Consider the following 25,866-nt stretch of genomic DNA (forward strand, 5'->3'; position numbering starts at 1 on the left):
AAGTTCCCAGGCAGCACTTTCACTCTACTTTCTCATTTCTCCTCTACACCGCCGTTCATCTTAACGGGTCTCGCTTTTCTAGAACCCTTTGCCAAGAAGACTTTCGATATAGGGATCATTACCCTCGTCTGAGCCTTGGTCACCAACACACACCATCGGCTCTGATACCACTGTTGGGTATGAGTCATACAGCACAAGCACACACAACTAAAATAGAGAAGATAAAATACTGATAATAGACAAAAAAGGAAATTTTATACTTGTGGAAGAAATTTACAGCACCTCTCTCTTTCACTAAAGAACTTCTCAAAATTATGAGAATATAAGAAAGGAGAGAACAAAGGAGAGAATGGGATGTATAACAAAGGGGGCAAGGGGTTTCTTTTATAGCCACCAAGCCATACCCCTTTACAAGTTCCCACCAATGTGGGACTTCATTTCTCACAATATATACATCTCAAACTACTATGTTCTGTTCTATCACAAAACTATACATTACAAAAATTACTATTTTCTATATAATCGGAGAGTTGGATTCTTATTATCTAAAGGTGTTTCTAGAAGTGCATTTTCATTTTCTTATCGTTAAGATGATCATTATTGAAAAAAAAAGGATAAATTAATTTATAAAAGAAACATCATACCTCAATAATCATATCATATAATCATATCATATCATACCTCAATACATTTCAAATAGATGTAAAACTATATACCACACATCAAAACACTCTTCTAGACTTAATTATTTAGATATCATGCAATGAGGTTAGATTCAATGGAAATTGTGCACTTGTAGTGGCCCTTATTTCATTATAAGGGCACTGTCAATAGATTACACCATATCACATATAAGGTTCCTGTCATAAGAACACTGAAATTGTTTTTTATACTATAACCTTCTACTAATTTGACCCATCATTATTTAACCTAGTGAAACATAAAGGTTCACATTATTTGGGCATATTCTCTACATAGGAAGGGAACCCAATAACCCAACAAATATAACACACAATGCCATACATATGTTTCCCACTTTCAACCAATCTTACCACATATAATTTAATACAATCTAAACATTTACAATGCATAATTTATTTTCCATTTCATTTGCATAATAAGTATATCGAAATGATGAAAAACATTATTGTAACCACAAACCTCTAATCCAAGATATCAATGGTCAAACTAAATATTCATATGTCTAGCACCACCTATCAAAATTTTAGTTTGATTCAACGATTAATGAAGTAAGAATCCAAAATTTCCTAAGATGACTCAAAGCTAGAAAACCCAACTCGCGCAACCAGAGGTTGTCTCTGTTGGGTCTATCGAGGAGGAGGTTCACCAGAGAGACACTAGTGCAGCGAGGGGCTTTTACCGCGGTTGATTTTCACTATACGTCGCGGTTCATGAACCGCGGCATATTCAGCCGCGATAGTAAGTCAGACACTTTATGCCGCGGTTCTAACCGCGGTATATAGGCTGAGGAATATGCCGCGGTTGTCTAGGGAACCGCTGCCTAAATTCATTTTTTTTTAAAAAAAAATTAAAAAAAAAATTAAAAAATGCACTATATGCCGCGGTTCAACCGCGGCATATAGGCCGACGAGTATGCCGCGGTTAGTGTCAAAACCGCGGCCATATGTCTCGTTTTTTAAAAAAAAAAAGAAGCACTATATGCCGCGGTTGTGGTTAGAACCGCGGCATATTCCCCTTATATGCCGCGGTTGTGGTTAGAACCGCGGCATATTCCCCTGCAGTTTTTTAAAATAGCAGGTCTGTTTTTGTGATATCCACTACCACAAAAACAGACCTGCATATAAAAACATTTACAGAAATTCAATTTCAACATATCAAACACATGTTCAAATGTATTTCAACATCAAATAAAGTAGAGAGTCTAAGAAAATTCTATCTAATCAAATGCATTGTTTAAATCTAAATCTAAGAGCTATTGTATAATCTAACTATATACTTCGCAGCAGCGTTCCTAATGAATAGTAGTGACTTCTCAGGAACTGGTGTAGTAGTCTTGAATCTCTGCAAAAGACAATTCATTTTAATTAGTGTATATGAATTCAACATTTGTTAAAAAATCAAAATTTGTTAAAGTTAAATATTACCGTTTCCCAGCTTCTTGTGATGTGAGAACGAACAATATGGGTCATCCAATACATTACATAGTATCCACACTCATATGACCCATTTTGTCTGTTACACTACAATATATCATCACAGTTGATAATAGTTAGTGAATAACATTTGTTATAAAACAATTATAACAAAGTATGACTTTAGCATATGTCAAACCTTGAGAGAAATCCAAGCAATCTTTCTACTCTTAACAATTGATCTCCCGTCCATCATCATACTTGCTGGAATAGAACTGTATATAAAAAAATGTTTTAGCATTCAGTTATATAACAAAGAAAGTCCAAACATTGAGGTTCTTACCAATCAATTGCTTGTCTGAGTTGTGTGGGAGGAGGCCTGTGCAATGAGCAGAACCACAAAGCATAGTTGTCTTGCACAGACATAACAAGAAGTTGCCAATGGCGCCTGAAATTCATAATAACGTAACTATTAAATATTAAAATCACATATGGAACATTATTATGTTAACAAAGTTCACTTACCCGGATATATAAGGCAAAAAGTATATTTTCTTGCCCCTTCGAAAACTGCTTATCATTCTCGTGTTGATATGATCAAAATCATTTGATTCATGAATGTCTTGGGGATCAATGAATCCATAATCATCAGAACGCCCCAACTTATTAGTGACCCCAGACATATACCTGAAATCAAAAATTAACTTTGATATAAGGATACTTGATATATAAATCAATTTTATATATAAATAATTGGTCATAGACTTACATCGTCCATAGTTGAATAATTGAAATATTCAACTCTTGTGTTCCCGACGCAAGCTCACGGACATCTTGGCTATTAAGGTATATTGGGACCTCAGAGCCATGCCCAAATACATTAGCATCATACTGAACCTCCAAAGGCTTATCATCAAGGATGTCAGCAAGTAGATGCAATGAAGAAAGAGGGTCATCCTCAGATAGAGGAATCTTCTGTTGTTCCTGCGTCTGTTGTTACATGAAAAGATAAGATAAGTTTTGACATCAAAAACCTTTAAAATTGAGAAGTGTAAAGAAGAATTTCATACCGAGGGGTCAGAAACTGGTTTAACCAAAAATTTAGGCCAAGTGATAAACGACTTATATGCTTGTTCCACAGTGAAAATCTCTTCCGTGGACAGTGGAACCGAGGCATCTGGCATGATCATTTCATCCACTGATACCTTCACCTCATCCTCTAATAGTTGCATACCATGACATACAGTCGCTGACCTAAACTCTGTTCCACGAGCTACCAGCATCATCTCATCTTCTTCTAAAATGTATAGCAGACATGGACTACCATCGTCCATGTCATCCTCTGGGATGGCTGATGCGGAACAACTTCCTTTGCCGCTTCTCCCTGTCAGAGTAAATGTTAGATTATACAAGAGATAGAAATAATTGCACATAAATGTTTATTAAGTTTACCTGTGGGAGGGGGAGGGACCACATGTTCCTCTATAGGAGACTGCATCGGGCGCATGCTCTGAAACTGCTCCTGGTAGAGCATCTGGAATTCAGCCCTCACCTCGGCCCTGATCTCCTGCATAAGGTCTTGTCGGACCTTTTTTGTGATCTCTTCTGTCATCCTTTGTGTATCGCTGTACGAATATGAAGGCTGACGAGAAGAGCTCCCAAAATAATCCGTAATGCCTACTCCAGGACCTGCAGCACGTACACGTCCAGGGTGCTCAGGTCGTCCAATTGCAGCAGCAAGAATATCCTGGCGACCCTCTGGAGTGAATTGGCCTTGGGAGCTCTGCTCAACCAAGGCGTCCTGTAACATTACAAAACACCATTATTCTTTAAATAGTTTAATGTAGTATGTATAATGACAATATTCATTATTTTAGGAACAGTGATAACTTACAATTTTTTCAGAAATCTCTCGTGCAGTGTCGGAAGAGTAGGTGCCCGATGGTCGCATACGGGCCAACTTCCATTTCTCATGTCTAGACGGTGGAGAAGGAGGCTGAGGAGGGCTACCACTCTGAGATGGTGGTATAGCATCTGCCTTTTGCTTGAGGATTTTCTCCTCAAGCTTCCTATACCCACCACGAGATAATAGGTGGGGGTTTTTGTTCTTAGCACTTGTTCCTTGTGCTTTGCTTCTAATTGCCTGTCACATACACATTAATTAATGAGTTCATATGATATATATTTGTTAATGAGGAATTGAATAATATGAACTACACTAACCTGCCATTCCTCTGACATCCGACTCTCTTTAAAAACCCGCCAAGTCTCCTCATCAATGGACTTATATGCATTACATGGAGTTTTATGTTTAAGGTGTCCAAAGATGTACCTTGATGTCAACTTGCTTTTAAAGTTTCTGAAATTTTCTGCAACAGTTGACAAACACTTATTTCTAAGTGTTGGGACATTTGGAATGTCAAATGTCATCTGAAAAAAACATAATAAAGTTGTATTAGTACAAAATTATCAATATAAACAAATTATAATTCAAATGCTATTAACTAACTTACCAATATATCTTGCCAAATAATGTTCCGATCACCCTCGGACACATGATCAAAAGATGGAATGAGAATGCTAATCTTATTACGTGCCACTACTCCAAGGTATGATCGGAAGTCATCTGCATGGGGGCCAGTTGCCACACCCGTGGTGACATTCACATTCACCGGAGTTCTTTCACCACTATTTTTCCTGATTAATAGTTGTTTCATCCTAGTGGGTCCTCTAGTGGATCTGGGTGGGGGAGCCTCATCCCCTGAAGAATGTGGATGATCAGCCATATATCTGTCAAAATAAATAACAACATTAAATTTTCTTTCAAGACTTATGTAATATCATATAAATTAACAAAACATGTAATAGTACAGAAATTGAAAATTCATACATAAAGATATGGATTCATCATATATATATTCCCTCATCATGATCTGACCGAATTGCATGTACATCATCGTCAACTACAGATTGGTCATCCAACTTTGTTGTAGTTTGAAATGAATGGTTGTCAGCAATATCAATATTAATTAGATTGTCTTCGTTAACTTCAATTTGTTTTTTGCCTTGAAGAGCAACATACCAATGGTCAGACGAAGGATCTTTGACATAAAAAACTTGAGATGGTTGATGTACCATGATAAACGGTTCGTCTCGATAACCCACCTTGCGAAAATCAACCAGTGTCATACCCGAGTCATCTATTTTCACACCACTCTTATTGTCAAACCACTTACACTTGAACAATGGAACGGAAAACTTGGTGTAATCAACCTCCCATATCTCTTCTATTATACCATAATATCTCATTGATCCAACTACAGGAGATTGATCTTTTGATGTGGAAAATTGAAGTGACTCAGCTTCTAAACTGACTCCACTATTTTGTACTGTGCTTTTATCATCCAAAGTCTTCGTATAGAATGTGCAATTATTGACTTCATAACCTGTACAACACACGACATCAAACTTCAAACCATTTGCAAGCCACAATAAAGTTTCAGAAGAATGTGGCTCTTTGTCAATTTCAGATTTGAACCAAGACATAAATGTTTTGTTATGCTCCATCAATTGCCATTTCTCTGATTGTCTTGGATTTTTATTCTTAACAATGGCTTTGTGTGCTTCCAAAAAAGGGATCACCTCATCTGTGTTGTTCAATATATAAAGATGCGCTTGCAACAATTCTTCGCGATCTTTTGTCACCACATTGACACCTCGGATGCTTTTACTTGTAGAAAATTTATTCAACCATGCTGTGCGAGGAACTCCTATTGGATTCGTTGATGTCATGTAATCTGAACAAAACTCGATACTTTCTTCAGCAATATACCTTTCAATCATCGAACCTTCAGGATGATATGGATTTTTAACGTACCCTTTCAAAATCTTCATATAACGCTCAATAGGATACATCCATCTTAAGTATACCGGTCCGCACAACTTGATTTCTCTAACCAAATGAACAAGTAAATGTACCATGATGTCAAAAAAAGATGGAGGGAAAAACATCTCTAGTTGACACAAGATGATAACAATCTGGCCTTGAAGTTCATCTAACTTTGTAGGATCGATGGCTTTACTACATATTGACGAGAAAAATGAACACAACCTGTTTATGGTGTGCCTAACATTTTTGGGCAAAATTCCACGAATAGCCACCGGTAACAACTGTTGCATTAAGACGTGACAATCGTGAGACTTCATGCCAACAAGCTTTAAGTCCTGCATTGACACTAAACTCTTCATATTTGAAGAGTATCCTTGTGGTACTTTGATACTCTTTAAACATACACAAAAACTTATCTTCTCTTGTCTAGACATTGTGTAACATGCAGGGGGCAAATAAGTACGTTTACCAATCTCCTTCGGTGCCAACTCTTCTCGGATATTCATGTCAACCAAATCCAAACGAGCATTCACTCCATCTTTTGTCTTTCCCTGAATGTTGAGTAATGTACCAATCAAGCTATCACACACATTCTTTTCTACATGCATCACATCTATGCAATGTCGAACATCTAACTTTGACCAATATGGAAGATCAAAGAATATTGATTTCTTCTTCCAAGGGGTCGTTACAGATGACTTCTTCGATGTTTTCCCAAATACATGATGTATTTTATTAACTTTTTGAAGAACTTCAAGGCCAGTAAGTGGATTTGGTGCTTCGTCCCTCTCTTGATCTCCATTGAATGCTTTTTTTAACCTTCGATATGGATGATTACGTTTTAGAAATCTCCGATGACGCAGATACACCGTCTTTCTTCCATGTTTCAATTGATGAGCTGCAGTGTTTTCTTCACATATAGGACACGCTTTATGACCCTTGACACTGTATCCTGACAAATTACCATAAGCAGGAAAGTCATTAATGGTGCAAAATAACATTGCACGCATCATAAAAGTCTCTGAAGCGAATGCATCAAATATTTCAACCCCGTCAACCCACAAAACCTTCAAGTCTTCAACTAGTGGGCTTAGATAAACATCTATGTCATTTCCAGGCTGCTTTGGACCAGATATCATCATAGACAACATCATGTACTTCCTCTTCATGCACAATGCAGAAGATAAGTTGTAAATTATCAATATAACTGGCCAACAACTGTGATTGGTACTCAGATTACCAAATAGGTTCATTCCATCAGTGGCTAAAGCAAGCCTAAGATTTCTACACTCTTTACCAAATTCGGGGAATTGTCGATCAATATTTTTCCATTGCTTTGAATCAGCTGGATGACGAAGCAGCCCGTCAATTTTTCTCTCATCTGCATGCCATCTAAGATTTTTAGCATCTTTGGGATTCGCAAACAAACGCTTAAGTCTGGGCACTATTGGAAGGTACCAAACTACTTTCAAAGCAGATCCATTTTTTCCTATCTGACCATTATCTTCACTATTGTTTTTTGACTTGTATCGTGATAAGCCACATTTTGGACACTCTGTCAAAAATTCAAACTCTTTCCTATACAAAATGCAGTCATTGGGACAAGCATGTATCCTTTTATACTCCATACCCATTGGACAAAGAATTTTCTTCGCATCATAATTACGAGTGGGCAGTGTATTTCCATCTGGCAACATTTCATTCAACAACGTCAACAGTTCTGTAAAACTCTTATCAGTCCATCCATTGCTCGCCTTCAAATTCATGAGCCTTAACACCGCTGACAAACGTGTGAACTTAGTTGAACCGACATACAAAGGTGTTTCTGCATCAGTCGACATCGTCTCATACACATGAGCTTTGGCAAAATTTTCTGCTCCAACATCGCGGATCATGTCCTCCAATTTGTCTTCATCCGGTCGATCTTCTTCCATGGTGGAATCAGTAACATTTACACTTTGAGAGTCAGTGGGAAAATTCATTTCTTCGCCGTGCCAGATCCATGTTGTATAGCATCTTAGAAAACCATCACATATAAGATGTTCTCTAATTTGAGTTGCGTTCAACTTTCTCTCATTCAAACAGTTCACACAAGGACATCTAAACTTCACTTCATCATTAGTTCTCCCCTCATTACGTTGCGCAAATTGTATAAATTCCTCTACACCTCTCTCGTACTCAGCACTAATACGTGGTAAATTAATCCAATTTCGATCCATATTCCTAAATATTACATAAATAATATTTTAAGGTTTATAAATAATACAAGAACTACAACACACATTACCAAAACTATAGCAAAAACCATATCATACATTACCAAAACTATAACAATTTCATGCACTATCAAAATTAAAGCAAAAATTATACCAAAACTATAGAAACTTCATACATTACCAAAACTATAGCATTATGCAAAAATTAATGAAGCAAACACGTTAAAAATGCAAATGGACATAAATACCTGGAAGAGGAACGGCGGCGGAGAGGGTGAAAAACGCAACACAACGGCGGCGGCGGCGGAGAGGGTGAAAAACGCCAGGAAATCACGATTTTGAACGGCTAAAACTCGTTTTTAAAGTCAAAAACGAATAATGACCGAACAATTTTGAGTTTAAACGGTTAAAAACGCAAAATCTGAGATGAAGGGTGGTTCGGAGGAAGAAGAAACGCGAAATCAGAGAGAACGCGCGAGGAAGACGATGCACTGTTCCAAGTTTTGTTTTTTAACTCTGAACGGGGGAATCTACCGCGGTTCACTACTTAACCGCGGTATAAAAGGGTTATATGCCGCGGTTTAACCCCCAACCGCGGCATATACTAATTTAAAAAATTATCAGAAATGGCATTTTTGAAATTATATTCAAACTATATGCCGCGGTTCAGCGGGCAACCGCGGCATAAACATCGAAATATTTCAAATGAACATTAAATTAATTTCATATAGGAGAATATGCCGCGGTTCTCTGGGGAACCGCGGCATATACCCCTGAAACGTGTTCAACACAACTGTCTCCCCAACTGCCTTTCAGAGAATTTCAGAAGTTACAGGGGGTATATGCCGCGGTTCCCCAGAGACCCGCGGCATATACCCCCTGTAACTTCTGAAATTCTCTGACTGGCAGAGAAGTTGAGAGGTTACAGGGGTATATGCCGCGGTTCCCCAGAGAACCGCGGCATATACCCCCTGTAACTTCTGAAATTCTCTGACTGGCAGAGAAGTTGAGACGTTCCAGGGGGTATATGCCGCGGTTCCCCAGAGAACCGCGGCATATACCCCCTGGAACGTCTCAACTTCTCTGACCCAGTCAGCACCTGCAATAAATTGGCAGGTTATATGCCGCGGTTGTGCAGAGAACCGCGGCATATACTCTGTTATTAAATTTTTTATTCATACGTGGCGTCAAAGGCAATGGTTGACTGTGGTATATGCCGCGGTTCCCAGTAGAACCGCGGCATATATGTTCGTTTTATTTACAAAACTGCCACCGCGCATCATTATGCTGCGGTTTTCGTTGAACCGCGGCATAATGTGCGCTGTAAAAACCCGATTTTTTACTAGTGAGACACAATACCAACAAACACCAATGAGATATGAGCCCAACTATATAAAGGATTGACATTACTCTCTAATCAAAACCTTAAGGTAATGGGTTAATGAGTCTTTCATTTTTATATAGTGCTTTACTTTATCATTTCTATCCAATATCCAATGTGAGACTTAGACTCACTTGGATTTCCAACAGTTTTGCCCAGTAAGAAACCCTTCCCTAGCCCCTTTGTCAAACTCAAATTTAGAACTTTCCTAACAATGTATAACCTCGTACATTGAGTTTGCATAATAAAGACAATAAAAGTCCTACAATTTGGGATAGTACCATCCATACCAAAGTTTATATCATGTTGTAACACTAGTAAAAAAAAGCTTTTTTAACGCGCTATATATGCCTCGGTTCTACTGAAACCGAAGCATATAAAATTTCGGTGACATTTCAGTAATTATTGAGTGGTTATATGCCTCGGTTATATATGAACCGATGCCTATAGATGTTACTGCCTCGTGTAGAAGGCTAACCGAGGCATATAACTGATGCAAGTAAAGGTTTAGACACCGGTTTTAAATCTAACCGAGGTAGTATCCTTAGCTTAAAAACCAGACTTCGCCTCTCGCCTCTCGCACCTCGCACTCTCGCGATTCTCACCCTCTCGCCTCTCGCCTCTCGCCTCTCGCACCCTCCGCCTCTCGCCTCTCGCACCTCGCACCTCGCCTCTCGCAAACCCGCAAGCCGCCACCACGCGCGAACCCGCAAGCCGCCACCACAGCGCCTTCGTTCTCGTCCAAACTCCATTGACGCTGCGACCACCATCTTCATCTTCTCCGCCATGAGCACATCCATGGCCGTCAACCGAAGAACGCGCAACCATCACCTGCAAAGAGGGAAACTCAAACAGACCCAGAAACAGAAACCCCTCTTCTCCACCATCGCGCCAGCCACCGCGTTTCAACCTTCTTCCATCACCATCACCAGACCTGCAACTCTGGGACAAAAACCCTTAATCGCGCCACCGTCACCAGAATCCCTAAAGCATGCCGCCGCTGTGTGCGATTAGGGTTGATGCAGTTCGCGTTGCTTCCAGAGGCGCGATTTCTGAATTGAATCCCTGCGTGATGATTATATGGTGTTAAATCTGGTTTCTGCAGATCTGATTGTGGTTGCAGGTGGAGGCGCGATTTTGATTTAGGGCTTCCCGTTCAGTGTTCGCACATGGAGACTCACATCCCGCCATGGTCTTCCCGTTTCCAATCTCTACTTATTCTGCAGATTTTTCTGGAAGAGGCTTTGCAGATTTTTCTGGAAGAGGCTTTGTTGGTGTTCTGCAGATTTTTTAGACTCTTGGATGACAAAAAAAATGGGAAAGATCAAATTTTGAAACCTATGAAGGTTCGATCACCAGCTGTTTGTTCAAAGGACTCAAAGAATTTCATGTCTCCAACCATTTCTGTTTCTTGCAAGATCAATGAATCTCCCCCGAAAGAGAACCCTACCTGAACGGAACGATGAACGGAACGATGAACGGAACGATGAGGATAACATCTGACCACTGATACTGATACTGCCTCGGTTCATTTAACCGAGTTGAATTCTAGTTACCGTTTCGAGTAAAGAAAACCGAGGCGTATACTTTTTATCTCGCCTAAGTATGCCTCGGTTCTTAAACCGATGTTGATGACTAAAAATAACCGGTGCCTATTCATTAATCTGTACTAGTGTAAAATGTTAATTATATTTTATTGCAAAAGAATGACCAAGTTTCTGCTCTATAAATAGACCTTGCTTTCCTAAAAATCCACCAAATCAAGCTTTCTTTTCTCCTCTATAGAGGAAACTTTATTCCTCAAGTTATCTTCTTAGTTTTTCTTTCTTTCTTTTCTTATCCTCTTTATATCCTGAGTTTATTTTTTTACTCTCTTGTAGAGTTTCTTGCTAGTTCTGAAATCCTAAGAAATTTTTTGGAAATTTTCTGATATATCATAGAAGACTTGCACAATACACTGTGGATAAGTCCTTAAGGACAATGAAACTATATGCCTCAAAAAATATTGTTCGTGATTTTGTCAGTTTTTATACAACATATCATACTTTAAACCAATCAACTATGTTCCAATTATAGATTTAAAACCCCATTCTTAGCCAAAAGATCAATTCCATAATCTATTATCACAAGCATACCACAACACTAAGATTTAACATATTCATTATACCACATATCACAAAACTAGATTTTTCGTAGCTTCAACATACCACAAACTTATCTAACAATTCAATCAACACATACCAAAAGAAAATCATAATTCTAGGCTCAAAATCAAAACAAAAGAGAATGAATTTCACATATGAAATAACTAAAATTAACTTCCATAACTTGAGAACAGAAACATCCCTTCTCACATTGTTACTCTCTTTAAAGCTATATTCTACACAAGAACTTATGAAAACCCTGATTAAAATTTTAAACATAATATCATGATAAGAGCAACAGAGATTCACCAAGAACAATCTCCAATCACATGCATCACCCTAGGAGCACATGCACCACAAGGGCTAAAATGATTAAAAGAGGAAAAATGAAAACTTACTTTGTTATATACTCCTTGATATAATAGTTATGTAGAGTTCATTGCTATGATCGATCCTGTGATCTCTAATAAAGATTGAGATTAGAATTAAAGAGAAATAATAGAGAGAAAACTTAAAGAAAAGGTTTAGAGAAACGACAATTTTATATAAAATGAAATTCAACTATTAAAAATATTTATATGACTTAAACCTTTTATAATTAAAATATTATACTATTCTCTTCTTGTAAAAATCACCACCACTCTAGGTTTTCACACAACTTATTTACATTTGAGTGATATCTTGCATTTGAAAAATAAACAGATCAAATAACGAGAGTTTATAGATAACGTGAATGATACTATTTCTGCTCACTCAACTAATAATAAATAAAAGTCATTAATACCAGTGCTATTTTTCAATTAAGGTATAATATACACGTCGCGTATATTGTTTATATTAACAACGAAAAACAAATGAGCAAAATAATGACATAAAATAATAGTTATGTCACTCATTTAAACAAAAAATAAAAATATAAGAATTTTGGGAATAAATTAAATTAAAATATTTAATAAAAATTAATAAAAAATACTCAAATAGTTATTGAGATTTTAATACTTTATTTACTCTTCATATTCCTCTAACGTCATATACTATTAATGAATTATTACTAAATTGAATTTATAAACACTAATAACCTAAAAGATTAAGGTTTCAATAAATATATATGCAGGAAAATGATGAAGAAGAAATGGCCATACCTTCTTCAAATCTTAAGACGGAGCCTCCTATATCTAAAGATGTTAATGATGGAGATTTTCAGAGAACATCTAACTCAGTGTTTACCAATTCTCAAAATACTAATTCTACAGGTTCTGACTCTCTTTTTTCTACTTATTTTCTTTACTCAACATGTCTTGGGTACTCACCAAGCTGTGATAAAAAGTTTTAAAACTACCACATCGTAGTAAAACAATAACCTAACACATGTTTTCGGTTTTGGATTATAATTTTAAAATTGAAATTGAGTTTTAAAATAAATACGTTGGATCCACTTTTAAAATTACACAAATGTTATTTAAATACTACTTAGAACTATCATTTAGTGTTTGGATTTAGTATGCATATTGATATGATATTTAAATTATCATTTCCAACTCTTACTATTATTATTGTATATAATTTTTTTAACCAATTGGTCAACTCATAGTCAGCCAAATTGAACTGTGTGCAATTTTGACCGCCCTAATTTTCTGGAAACAGATTATTTAAGACATTCATAATGCGATAAAGTAAAACTATTCTCTAGCATAGATGTTTTGTTTCATTTATGGTAACAGAGAGAAAAAAATACAAAGTAAAGAGGAAAAAAATTAACAGAAGAAAATAAGCAATTGAAGCTAGCTTGTAGGAATTATCAAAATATCATTTATAAACAAATACTCTTACACTTTTAAAAATATTATTTATAATTAAAAGCACACACTTTTAATCTTGTGAATTACGTTGTGAGAGGTGTTTAATATTTATTATATGATCAGAAGCGACAGATCAACCTATAAAGAATATATTAACAGAGATCGCAGATGATCTCCACGAAGACTCTAAACCCACAGAGATTAGGAGTCAGAATGAAATGACAAAAGCAAAAGAATACTTTTCAATTGATGCTAAAGCTGAGGTATTTTCAGGAACTGACTTCCCTTCATCGCAGGTCAACACAAATCAATCTATTTCCGTTAACATATCTAACTGCAAATCACATTCAATTAAATACTCAATTTAATAACTCGTTTATTTTATGCAGGAAACAAAGAAAACTTGTGAAGATGGAACTGCATCACCATATGAGAAGACGATAGCGTTGTCAACTGATTCAGAATCAGTTAGTTCATTACTTCACTTATCAGTTACTTTTGAATGTAGTGAAATATTATATATATAACTTCCCATGCTAAAAACTAGTGTGGCTTGTTTTCTACTCATAAAATATAAAGAGATTGAAGCTGATGTTATGACGGACTGATTGAATCTATGTAGGAACATGGTGAAGCTCAAATATCTGTACCGTTTTCAGTTGTGAATATAGAAGTTGAAGATGTTGGTGTTGAAGACATTCAAAAAGCTTCTCCAGGTTACAAGAAGATCTCTTGTATTTTGTTTTATCTTGCATATTAATTGTTCGAAGAGAGATGACATATGAATTTGATCACTTGAATGTGTTTTTATTGTTTTTCTTTTGAATGACATTTCCTTTTCAGAGAAACTTGTTGAGATCACTCAAGATTCAAGTTCTGGTTATAGTGTAAGAAGGGAGCTTGAGCAACTTATCTCTAAGAAGCATTTGGGGTCAGAGAACTTGGCTCTGTTAAGCAATTTCCTTGTGAAGCATCCTTCTCTTCGTTTAGCAGACGATGCCATGAGTGAGAGATACAAGGGCTTTGCCTACACTTGTCTGGCTGAGCTTTTGAAGTTTCTCCAAAGCCATAGTGTGTTTATGTCAAGCCACCCTGAATTTGTTGAATTGTTAAAAGATCTGCGTAACTGTGGTTTCAATAAGGATTGGTTGGATGATGTTGAAAGACTCAAGCTACTTTGATTCTGCATTCGGAGGATCTTAAGCATCAACTTCAGGAACATGATCAGGCTCAAAGTTTCCAAGTCAGAACTACTTTGAGCACAAACTTGGCTATCTCATATTATTCTTCCGTTTCTTATTAATTTATGTTGGTTGCGTTGAAACTTTGTTCTTAGCTTATACTTTCCCGAACCTATCATCTTTTCTCAAATAAAACCATCATCGTTTGTTTGTTTTATTTTTCTTAATACATTTGGTCTTCGGATACATGTATGTATAAATTTCTTCTATTTGTTTTATTATGATTTTGTTGTTTATTTTAACTTTTAGGACATGGAAAATGCATATCATTACCATTGATAAAATTCAAGATTACTTACATTCTATATCTTTAAAGAAAATATAATTACAATATCAATAAAACATAAAATAGCCAAACTTATATATTACACTATAAGAATGTTGGTATGATTTTTCTGTTAACTTCAAAAATTTATATAAACACAAACATCCAATTAATTGTTGAGCAGCTGTCAAAGAACAAAACTTTAGAGTACCTTAGAAAAGAGTGTTTATAAAAACGTCTTTTTAACTGTAAATATGGTTAAACACAATCATACCAAGTAATGCAGTGAATTTTTTTTTATCAATAAAGAATAATATATACATATATATATATATATAACTTATTTAAATGTTTCTATTTCTTTTGTGGTGTAAGTATACATAATGATAAAATTAATATATTCTGTTATAGAATTAGGTTTATTTGATATCATTATCTTATTTGAGTTCTTTATCAAATTGATTTCAAACTTAAATCAGTCTTGATCAAATTTTTGAGTTGGGGCCTGTTGAGACCTCGGCAAGCGTACCGGATCGTTCAAGTAATAAATCAGTAAGTCCGAATATCGTTTTCCCAAGGGATTTGTTTTGATTCACATATTGTTAAAGTTTACTAATTTAGCGATTAATAAACGTAATTTAGCAACACAGATGAATTTTAGCATGCAGATGAAATTAAAGTGGTAAAAACAGATGAATTAAAGTTCACTGGGGTTGAAATTCAAGTTCATCACTCCGGTAATTTTCTACTAACACAATTCCTCAAAATTAAGCATCGACATCCTAGGCGCATGCAGTCCTGATTCCTCAGAGACAGTTCTTAATCATTCAAACTAAATTGCTAATTCCTTAGCTAATTCAATTATCAGATTTGCCTTAAACACAATGTCACAGATGACTAAAAATTCCCTCCTATGCCTAGGACTCGAAATCCTTTAGCAGTTCTATCCTAGGTCCGCGGTCTCATACATTTTCCAATGATTTAACCGTTCAAATAGCTCAGATTTCCATCAAAAGCATGAAAAATAAGGATAGAACACATAATTCAAACAAGATCATGCATTAATAGAGAAATTACAAAGAGTTCAGAAATTTACTCTCAACCCCAGTGAAATGGAGTTTTAGCTACACATATACAACATAAAAGAGAGAAATGATGGATTGGATGGTGGAAATTGGTGAATTTCCACCATGGAAGCCCCTTGGAGCAGCTGCAGCAGCGTCAGGTCTCCTCCCCGTTCCAGATCTGGTTTTTCCAACTCTGAATCAGCTTTTTAAAAAAATAATTGAGTCACGGGTTCATTTCTGGACGAACGTCCAATTTCCTGGACGAGCGTCCAACTTCTGGACGAGCGTCCCAATTCTGGACGAACGGCCCAATTCTGGACGAGCGTCCTCTCTTGGTGACGAGCGTCCAAATGCTTCTGCTGGACGAACGAGCGTCCTCTCCTATTCTGGACGAGCGTCCTCTGCTGGACGAGCGTCCCATGCTGGACGAGCGTCCTCTGCTGCGCGCTGGACGAGCGTCCTCTGCATGCTGGACGAGCGTCCTCTGCACGCTGGACGAACGTCCTGGACGAACGTTGGACGAGCGCTGGACGAACGTCCTCACTCTGGACGAGCGTCCTATGCCGAGCGTCGTTGCATGCTGGACGAGCGTCCTCTGCATGATGGACGAGCGTCCTCTTTCTTCTATGTGGCGCCCAGGCGCCCCTTTGTATTTCGCGCCCGGGCGCGAACCTCTCGGCAAATTCGCGCCCGGGGTCCTTTTCTCGCGCCCGGGCGCGATCTTCTCGGCAAAACTGCGCCTATGAGTATGATCCAAGTCTTTTATGATATCCAATCCTTATTTTTCATCAAAATAAACAACAAAAACATCAAAAACATTTAAACAGTCAAATTTTATACTTATATCAACAATTATACACTTTTCATGAGAATAAACACTAAAACTTACTCAAAAGCCACACAATATAAGCAACAAAAACAAGTAAAGTTTACACCTATCAAACTCCCCCAAACTTATATATTTTCGTGTCCTCATGAAAATAGACAAAAACAACACAATCAAACCCAACAAAGCAGTTAATATTCCATCACATAATATCTGACACAATAGTAAGGATTGTACCTACACCTCCAAATATTCAGATCACATGTCATGACTTCTATATTGACAAGTTCTTGAATCCAAAATGATAAGACAACCAGAAAAAGAATACAACCACAATGCTCAATTTGTGTTTATCTCAACCTGCAAGTGTTTACAACTCCAATTCATACTCAAATTGTCATCAACTACTTCATCAACTTTTGCAAGTCATCTCATATACACTTCAAACATTCTGATTTAAATCAAAAGGACTTTCTCGGGTTAAAACTTTGCTTGGCTAGAAGAAACATGGTTTTACAGGGAAACAAAACAACACTAAAGAAGAGGAGAACAAGAACATAACAACATTGAAACTTTATTCATCAACTACGTCTTCATTCATCACATAACACATTTTTTTTTTGAATTTTTCTCTAACTTTGATACTTTTTTTTTCAATTGTTTTTCATCAGTTTAAGACTCAACTGATTATGATTTCCCCCAAACTTAATTTCTACCTATCTCTTGACAATTATGTTTCATGTTCTCTTCTTCTAGAGTGTTGGATAAGGTAGATTGTTCTGTAATATGCTGAGGGTTCACAAAAAATATATATAAGGCTCAAACAGGATAACAAAGGATTAATATTCACATATGGGTAGTCATCTGGCCAAGTAGCTAATTTCATCAAACAAAACTGCCTTTCTCATTTCTAAACCAGAATGTATCTGTGTTAATAAGAATTATGCAAAAACCAAATTCATAGCAATAACAACTTCTCACTTGCTATGAAAGCTTTCTCAGTATACTCAGATATTCAACTTCTGGGTCACCATCAATCAGATTCAAGAATAAATCATATATAATCATAACACAAGTTCTAAAACTCAGATTCTGCAATAACAATCTCACAATCATGCCAATTATCATGGACAGAATTCAAAATTCAAATTCAAACTTCAAACACATAATTCACAATCAAATCAAATCAGAAACATAAATCAATCAACACAACCTGACATATTCAGATTCAATCCACACAACCAAAATAACTGAAAACATAAATAGATAGAGTTAGAAAGCTGGGTTGCCTCCCAGTAAGCGCTTGTTTAACGTCTTTAGCTTGACACCTGTTAAGCTCATGGTGGATTTTTGATTTTGGTGAGCTTCTTTCCTCTGTTCCACCAACAACCCTTCCACTGTTTTCTAGATATCTTTCTGGTTACCCTGGAGTAAGGAGCTTCAACTTCAAATCTTCCGTCTTTGGTTTTGCTTTTGAAAACCCACAACTTATCTTTCAGTATAATTGGCTCTCCTAATCTGGGCTCCTTGCTTTGCATCAACAAATGGTGGTCATCTGATTTATCACTTACACACATGATTTCATTTGCAGCTTCAGGAATTGCCTTTCCTTCATTACACTGCTGCACATCATCAAATGCATTAAAAATTACCTCCTCATCTTTGTCTTTCAGTTTCAGCGTTCCATCATCCATATTAATGACAACTTTTGCTGTCTTCATGAATGGTCGTCCCAGAATGAGAGGTACTTCTTTGTCTTCCTCCATTTCCATGATGACAAAATCTGCAGGGAATATCAATTTGTCTACCTTTATGAGCACATCCTCTACCACTCCATAAGGATACTTGATTGATCGATCTGCCAATTGTAGAGTCATGCGTGTAGATTTCATCTCCAGATCCCCAATTTTCTCAAACATAGAAAGGGGCATCAGATTTATGCTGGCTCCCAGATCAATTAGAGCCTTTCCAACCGCCAGTTTACCAATGGTACATGGAATTGTAAAACTACCTGGATCTTTAAACTTTGGTGGAAGCAACTTCTGAATGATAGCACTGCACTGGCCTTGTACTTCTATAGTTTCTTCCTCAATATACTTTTTCTTCTTCGTGAGCACATCTTTCATGAATTTCGAATAAGCAGGTATTTGTTTCAGTGCTTCTGAGAAGGGCATTTTGATTTCCAACTTCTTGAAAATATCAATGAAACTCCTGAACTGTTTTTCCTTCTCGTTTCTAGATAGAACCTTTGGATATGGAAGAGGCTTCTCATACATCTGTTCTTTCTTTTTCTCTCCCTCTCTCGCTTTTTCACTTTCTCTAACCTCTTTCTCTTCTTCTTCATCTCCCTCTTTACTCATCTCATCTTTTTCTTCACTCATTTTTTTCTCAAATTCTCTTTCTTTCATAATTCTTCCTGACCTTGTAGTAATAAGATTGCATTCTTCCTTTGGATTTACTTTAGTGTTTGCCCCAAAATCTTTCTCTGGTTTTTCTTCCAACTTCTTAGCTAATTGACCCACCTGAATCTCCAAATTCCTAAGTGAGGCTTCTGTACTTTTATGGTTGGAAATTGATACCTGCATAAACTGCTGAAGAGTTTCTTCAAGTTTTGAAGTTCTGTCTGTCAGAGTAGGTTGTTGCTGAAAGTTCTGTGGAGGTGGTCTGTTGAAAGGAGCAGCTTGTCCCATACTCGGATGAGGTCTCCATCCTTGATTAAAACTTTGACGTTGATCATAGTTTGGCTGAAGACCTTGATTTCCCATATAGTGTACTTCTTCATGAGACATGCTTTGCACTACACATTGACCATTATTATGATCTCCTCCGCACAATTGACAACTCTGAACCATATGATGTTGAAATTGAGAAACATTTTGCAGTTCTTTAGGTAGCTGAGATAACTTCTTCATTAATGTCTCAAGTTGCTGAGTCATAATCTTGTTCTGAGCTAGTAAAGCATCTTGAGTTTGAAGTTGAAGAACACCTTTTTGTTGAAATTGAGCTCTCTCACTCTGAACTTCATTATCATTTGCAGCCATATTTTCAATCAGATCATGTGCTTCTTCAGGTGTCTTCCATCTGATACTACCTCCAGCTGAGGCATCTAACATTAACTTTGTTTGAGATTTCAGCCCTCCAAGAAACAGATTTAACATTGTAGGCTCATCAAATCCATGAGTAGGGGTTTTTCTCAGTAGGCCTTTGAATCTATCCCATGCTTGACCTAGAGTTTCATCAGCATCCTGTTGGAAAGAAGAGATCTCCTGCTTTCCCTTATTGACTTTGGACTGAGGGAAGAACTTGTTCAGGAATTTGGCAACCACATCATCCCAGACTGTCAGACTATTCTCTGGAAAAGAATTCAGCCACATTTTTGCATTACCAGCCAATGAGAATGGAAATAAGCTGAGTCGGATTGCTTCATCTGGAACCTGGTGAATCCTCACTGTATTACAGATCTCCATGAAAGTAGCCAAGTGAGTGTATGGATTCTCGTGAGATAATCCATGAAACTGATTATTCTGCACCAGATGAATAAGAGTTGGCTTCATCTCCATGTTAGCAGCATTCACCACTGGTCTTGCAATACTGTTGAAGTGCAGAGGTCCTGAGAAAGTGTTATAATCTGCAAGAGTACGTCTTCCTTGCCCAGAACCTTCTCCAGTGCGATTATCTTCCATTTCTTCTTTTTCTTGCCCAGATGAAAAGTCCAGAATTTCTTCAGAGATAGCAGATGATTCTCTAGATTCTCTACTTTGTCTCCTTCTTCTGCTGTTGTTCCTTCGAGCAGTTCTTTCAATTTCCGGATCGAAAAGTAGATTTTCAACATGTTCTCTGCTTCTCATACAAAACACAAACTAAAAGAAAACAATCCAAAAATACACAATCTCTACAGATGATAACAAATATGTAAAAGAATTCAAATATAATCACAATACACACTTAGACAATAGATAGCTAAAATCAACTAAACCAGATAAACAACAAACAATCAACGAAAACAAAAACAAATCCCCTGCAACGGCGCCAAAAACTTGTTGAGACCTCGGCAAGCGTACCGGATCGTTCAAGTAATAAATCAGTAAGTCCGAATATCGTTTTCCCAAGGGATTTGTTTTGATTCACAGATTGTTAAAGTTTACTAATTTAGCGATTAATAAACGTAATTTAGCAACACATATGAATTTTAGCATGCAGATGAAATTAAAGTGGTAAAAACAGATGAATTAAAGTTCACTGGGGTTGAAATTCAAGTTCATCACTCCGGTAATTTTCTACTAACACAATTCCTCAAAATTAAGCATCGACATCCTAGGCGCATGCAGTCCTGATTCCTCAGAGACAGTTCTTAATCATTCAAACTAAATTGCTAATTCCTTAGCTAATTCAATTATCAGATTTGCCTTAAACACAATGTCACAGATGACTAAAAATTCCCTCCTATGCCTAGGACTCGAAATCCTTTAGCAGTTCTATCCTAGGTCCGCGGTCTCATACATTTTCCAATGATTTAACCGTTCAAATAGCTCAGATTTCCATCAAAAGCATGAAAAATAAGGATAGAACACATAATTCAAACAAGATCATGCATTAATAGAGAAATTACAAAGAGTTCAGAAATTTACTCTCAACCCCAGTGAAATGGAGTTTTAGCTACACATATACAACATAAAAGAGAGAAATGATGGATTGGATGGTGGAAATTGGTGAATTTCCACCATGGAAGCCCCTTGGAGCAGCTGCAGCAGCGTCAGGTCTCCTCCCCGTTCCAGATCTGGTTTTTCCAACTCTGAATCAGCTTTTTAAAAAAATAATTGAGTCACGGGTTCATTTCTGGACGAACGTCCAATTTCCTGGACGAGCGTCCAACTTCTGGACGAGCGTCCCAATTCTGGACGAACGGCCCAATTCTGGACGAGCGTCCTCTCTTGGTGACGAGCGTCCAAATGCTTCTGCTGGACGAACGAGCGTCCTCTCCTATTCTGGACGAGCGTCCTCTGCTGGACGAGCGTCCCATGCTGGACGAGCGTCCTCTGCTGCGCGCTGGACGAGCGTCCTCTGCATGCTGGACGAGCGTCCTCTGCATGCTGGACGAACGTTGGACGAGCGCTGGACGAGCGTCCTCACTCTGGACGAGCGTCCTATGCCGAGCGTCGTTGCATGCTGGACGAGCGTCCTCTGCATGATGGACGAGCGTCCTCTTTCTTCTATGTGGCGCCCAGGCGCCCCTTTGTATTTCGCGCCCGGGCGCGAACCTCTCGGCAAATTCGCGCCCAGGGTCCTTTTCTCGCGCCCGGGCGCGATCTTCTCGGCAAAACTGCGCCTATGAGTATGATCCAAGTCTTTTATGATATCCAATCCTTATTTTTCATCAAAATAAACAACAAAAACATCAAAAACATTTAAACAGTCAAATTTTATACTTATATCAACAATTATACACTTTTCATGAGAATAAACACTAAAACTTACTCAAAAGCCACACAATATAAGCAACAAAAACAAGTAAAGTTTACACCTATCAGGGCCATCCAATATGTATTTGAGAAGGAAAAGGGAAACAAACTTAGTACATGGATACATCAATATGGGAATTGTACGACAAACACCAATAATATGATCACACACTCTTCTCGATCGATTCTACAACTCCAAAACACACTTCCTCCTGCATTCATATATATATATATATATATATATATATATATATATATATATATATATATATATATATATCGTTGAGTCCGAGTCAGTACGAAGATTATCTAGAAAAACTACTTCGATGTTAAAATCATTTCAAGCCGCAGTTAAAATATTAAATGCAAATTCAATGCAATAATTTATTATTATTCATCAAATTTGTATTTATAGATTTCGAAAAGACTTATAATTTTATCACCTGCCTAATTATAACTCAACGACTATTAAACATGCTTTATCTTTAATTAGTCTGTGCTATTGGTAATGTTGGTTTGTATTGACTGTTAGGTCATTCTTATAACCAATCGGTCATCCTATGTTGACCAACCAGCGAGTTTACATAGTACAGATATGTATTTAAAATTAAGTGAAATTTTGATAGTGAAAAAATAAAAAAGATAAAATTAGCATCAATGTTAATAATATGAGAATTAAAAGTATAATGAGATATTTCTTCATTAGGAATTCAAATTTTATTTTATATTAATAAATAAAAAGAAAAAGTTTTGTGTGGTATTATTTGAATCAAGAGGCGTTATATTATATACGGATGTTTCGTATATAAATTCCGTATATACGGTTGGCACGTCATAGTGGGAAAATTACCTAAGGATGGAATCCGTATATAAGTGGAATTATCTGTTTGTAATTAGAGCCAGGTATTACATGCGGATATTATATACGGATCTGTCCTATCAACTTTCGATGGTAGGATAGTGACGGGTGATGGAGAATTAGGGTTCGATTCTGGAGAGGGAGCCTTTGTGCAGGTTTTAAGGTGAATTTGGTGAAAGAAGTGAAGAAGGAGAGAGATGAAATCAGAAAAGACAATAAAAAGTGCAAAAGGAGAAGCCGAAGTCACCACTCAGCGGTAGTTAATCCTATGGAAGAAGTGAATGAGGTGTACAAACCTCGTGGAGCGTGTATCAACCCTATGGATGAAGTGAATGAGGTGTACCAACCTCGTGGAGGGTGTACCAACCCTATGGATGAAGTGAATGAGGTGTACTAACCTCGTGGATATAAATGAGGCATTATAAATGGGGCATTACATACGGAAATTTATATACGGATGTTAATCCGTATTTAAATGGGGCATTATATACGAAAATTATGTACGGATACCAAAAAAGGTTTTATATACGGATATTATATACGGATATTTATATACGGAATTTTCCGTATATAAAGTTTGCGCATGGTGGTGGGAAAATTATCCAGAGATATATCCGTATATAACCCGTAGTATCCGTATGCAGTCAGAATATAGTTGTTAACTGCGGATATTATATACGGATGTGGGAAATTATTTAAATTTTTTTTTTCTGATTAATTGGATGCTGGAGCTGCATATCACACTCTGAAGAAGCATTTTCCCCACTTTCTCGAACCCTAGAACTCTGTTCTCTCTCTCGAACTCTCTTGCTCTCGAACCCTCTTCTCCGTGGAGTCATCTTCATCAATCCTTCATCAACCATTCATTCACCTCTCCTCTCCAACCTTCAGTCAGCTCTCAGTGTCGAACATTCGTCTCAAACCTTCAGTCACCTCCACTGTGGATCGTCTCTTCTCTGCAGCTGTAAATCATTCTTCTTTGGAGCCCTAAATCTGGTAAGTGATTCTTTTGTTCGTTCATGTTTATGGTAACCTGTAATGGTTAGAAATCTTTAAAATTGAACCCTAATCTGTGTTGATTTGATTTTCATTGCCCCATTTTCGGTTCGTTTGGGAAGACGTAGTTGGTTTTGACGAGGCATCGATTGAGGCTGCTGTGTTGCGGTTTAAGTTGAGACATAGAACTTGGTGCTGAGAAGGTCGAAGGAACCACAAAAAGGTGTTTTTAATTTCCTGTCTTGCTCGGTTTTGTATGCAATGTAGTTCGGTTTTTAATTTTCCTCCATGAATGAGTTTTCTTCAAAGTAATTCCAGCAGAACCTGTCGACAGTGTTGATGGTGATGCAACAGTGTTTTCGACATCAACAGCAAACAAAGAAACTTACATGCTTAAAAGATGTTATCTTTCTTCTAATTTCCCTGTAACATTTGAAGCAAAACATTACTTGTCTATGTGCTGGATGCTGCTGTCTTACGACCTCTCCCTTTCTTTTGTATGGATGCTGAATCGTGTGAGCTCTTGGACTTGCTGTGTGCTTCTTCAAAATGGAAGGTGTATGTGTTCAAAAGTGGTTGGACAAGGGGCCGTGAACTCTTCAGACCATCCAGCATTTTTGTGCGTGTGAATGTGGGGTGGAGCTGCCTGCCAATTAACTATGTGCTCTCCACTTTCTTCCTTGGTCTATATATGGATGGCTTTCTTGTCATCATGTATTTTATTTCAGCCAAGAAAAGAGGTCATTTCCTTTCCATTAATTCCACACTGCCCCATTCTTCTTTCACGTATCAAGTCTCTCATTTCTCCAATAATATAATGCTTTCCATGTCACAAAGGGTCCTCCACTTATTGTTTCCAACCGTGTCATTTTGTCTCCTCCCATGTGCACTTTTGAATTAAAAAAACAAATGAATGCCCATCATTCACGTGATGCACCTCCACTTCTATATATATTTTTTATTGAGTCATATGAAGTGTCGTGTGCTTGCTGCACAATCCATATTCTTTCTCACTTTCCGTACAGCCCATGTGAGCTTCCAAATTCATTTTTAATGTTAGTGCTCTTTTTGGTGGTGGCCGTGTGTGTTAGAAAATGTGGCAGCTGCATTCCATCTCCAAATTAAAATTTGAACATGCATAAATCTGTATATAAAATCCGTATATAACTTATATACGGATAAATTCGTATATAATATCCGTATATAAGTTATATACGGATAAATCCGTATATAATATCCGTATATAAGTTATATACGGATAAATCCGTATATAAACTTAGCTACGATAGTATTATATACGGATTTTTGCCCGTATGTAATCCGTATATAAACACGTATTATATATGGATTTTGGGTCTTATATACAGATTTTTGCTGTATGTAATACACTTTTTCTTGTAGAATGATGACACTTCAAAGTTCAAATTTGAATTCAGATCCATTAGATTTGGTCAATGGGTTTGTCAAAGACCTAGAATAAACTTTATTAGAAGATGAGATTCCAAAGAAAAATGTGGGCCAACAATAGAAAAATTATACTGAAGAAAGTATTCAAAAGTTGTAAAGAAAAGAAAGAGATGGTTTTCTTAGTTGGGAGCAATGCGTGTTGA

The 25,866-nt window shown here is 37.1% G+C and overlaps 2 protein-coding genes and 1 non-coding gene across 8 annotated transcripts in view; 2 read left to right on the forward strand and 1 right to left on the reverse strand.

The window, feature by feature from the left end:
• The window catches only part of LOC108346724 (uncharacterized), a 47,719-nt gene extending 32,749 nt beyond the window's left edge, over positions 1-14,970 (forward strand). For 3 of the 6 annotated variants that reach the window (XM_052868238.1, XM_052868239.1, XM_052868234.1), the window contains exons 4-8: positions 12,859-12,997; positions 13,667-13,839; positions 13,933-14,010; positions 14,166-14,259; positions 14,387-14,970. In XM_052868238.1, coding sequence (XP_052724198.1) covers positions 12,859-12,997; positions 13,667-13,839; positions 13,933-14,010; positions 14,166-14,259; positions 14,387-14,724 — 822 coding nt within the window. In that variant the 3' untranslated portion in view covers positions 14,725-14,970. The remainder of the gene's footprint in view (positions 1-12,858; positions 12,998-13,666; positions 13,840-13,932; positions 14,011-14,165; positions 14,260-14,386) is intronic. The other 3 variants (XM_052868235.1, XM_052868236.1, XM_052868237.1) reach the window with 3 other exon arrangements.
• Positions 1,884-3,378, reverse strand: LOC108346723 (uncharacterized). The gene is made up of 7 exons (XM_052868241.1): positions 3,185-3,378; positions 2,884-3,104; positions 2,640-2,801; positions 2,458-2,562; positions 2,314-2,389; positions 2,127-2,222; positions 1,884-2,043 (listed from the first exon to the last, which is right to left on the reverse strand). The coding sequence occupies exons 1-7, from the start codon at positions 3,344-3,346 to the stop codon at positions 1,948-1,950; spliced, it is 918 nt and encodes a 305-aa protein (XP_052724201.1). The 5' UTR covers positions 3,347-3,378; the 3' UTR covers positions 1,884-1,947.
• Positions 14,971-20,113: 5,143 nt separating the features above from the next.
• LOC128194156 (small nucleolar RNA R71) lies at positions 20,114-20,216 on the forward strand. The gene has a single exon (XR_008245471.1). It is a non-coding gene; the product is annotated as a small nucleolar RNA R71 (small nucleolar RNA).
• Positions 20,217-25,866: the final 5,650 nt, after the last annotated feature.

Source organism: Vigna angularis, chromosome 9 (assembly GCF_016808095.1).
Source record: "Vigna angularis cultivar LongXiaoDou No.4 chromosome 9, ASM1680809v1, whole genome shotgun sequence".
Lineage (NCBI taxonomy): Eukaryota > Viridiplantae > Streptophyta > Magnoliopsida > Fabales > Fabaceae > Vigna > Vigna angularis.

What these genes read in the sequence shown, in the direction of transcription:
- LOC108346723 (XM_052868241.1), bottom strand. Translation starts at nt 3,346, where the DNA reads ATGCAACTATTAGAGGATGAGGTGAAGGTATCAGTGGATGAAATGATC. An exon ending in CTCAGACAAGCAATTGATTG is followed by an intron (nt 2,390 to 2,457) that starts GTAAGAACCTCA and finishes TTTTATATACAG; the next exon opens with TTCTATTCCAGCAAGTATGA. An exon ending in TTGCTTGGATTTCTCTCAAG is followed by an intron (nt 2,223 to 2,313) that starts GTTTGACATATG and finishes GATATATTGTAG; the next exon opens with TGTAACAGACAAAATGGGTC.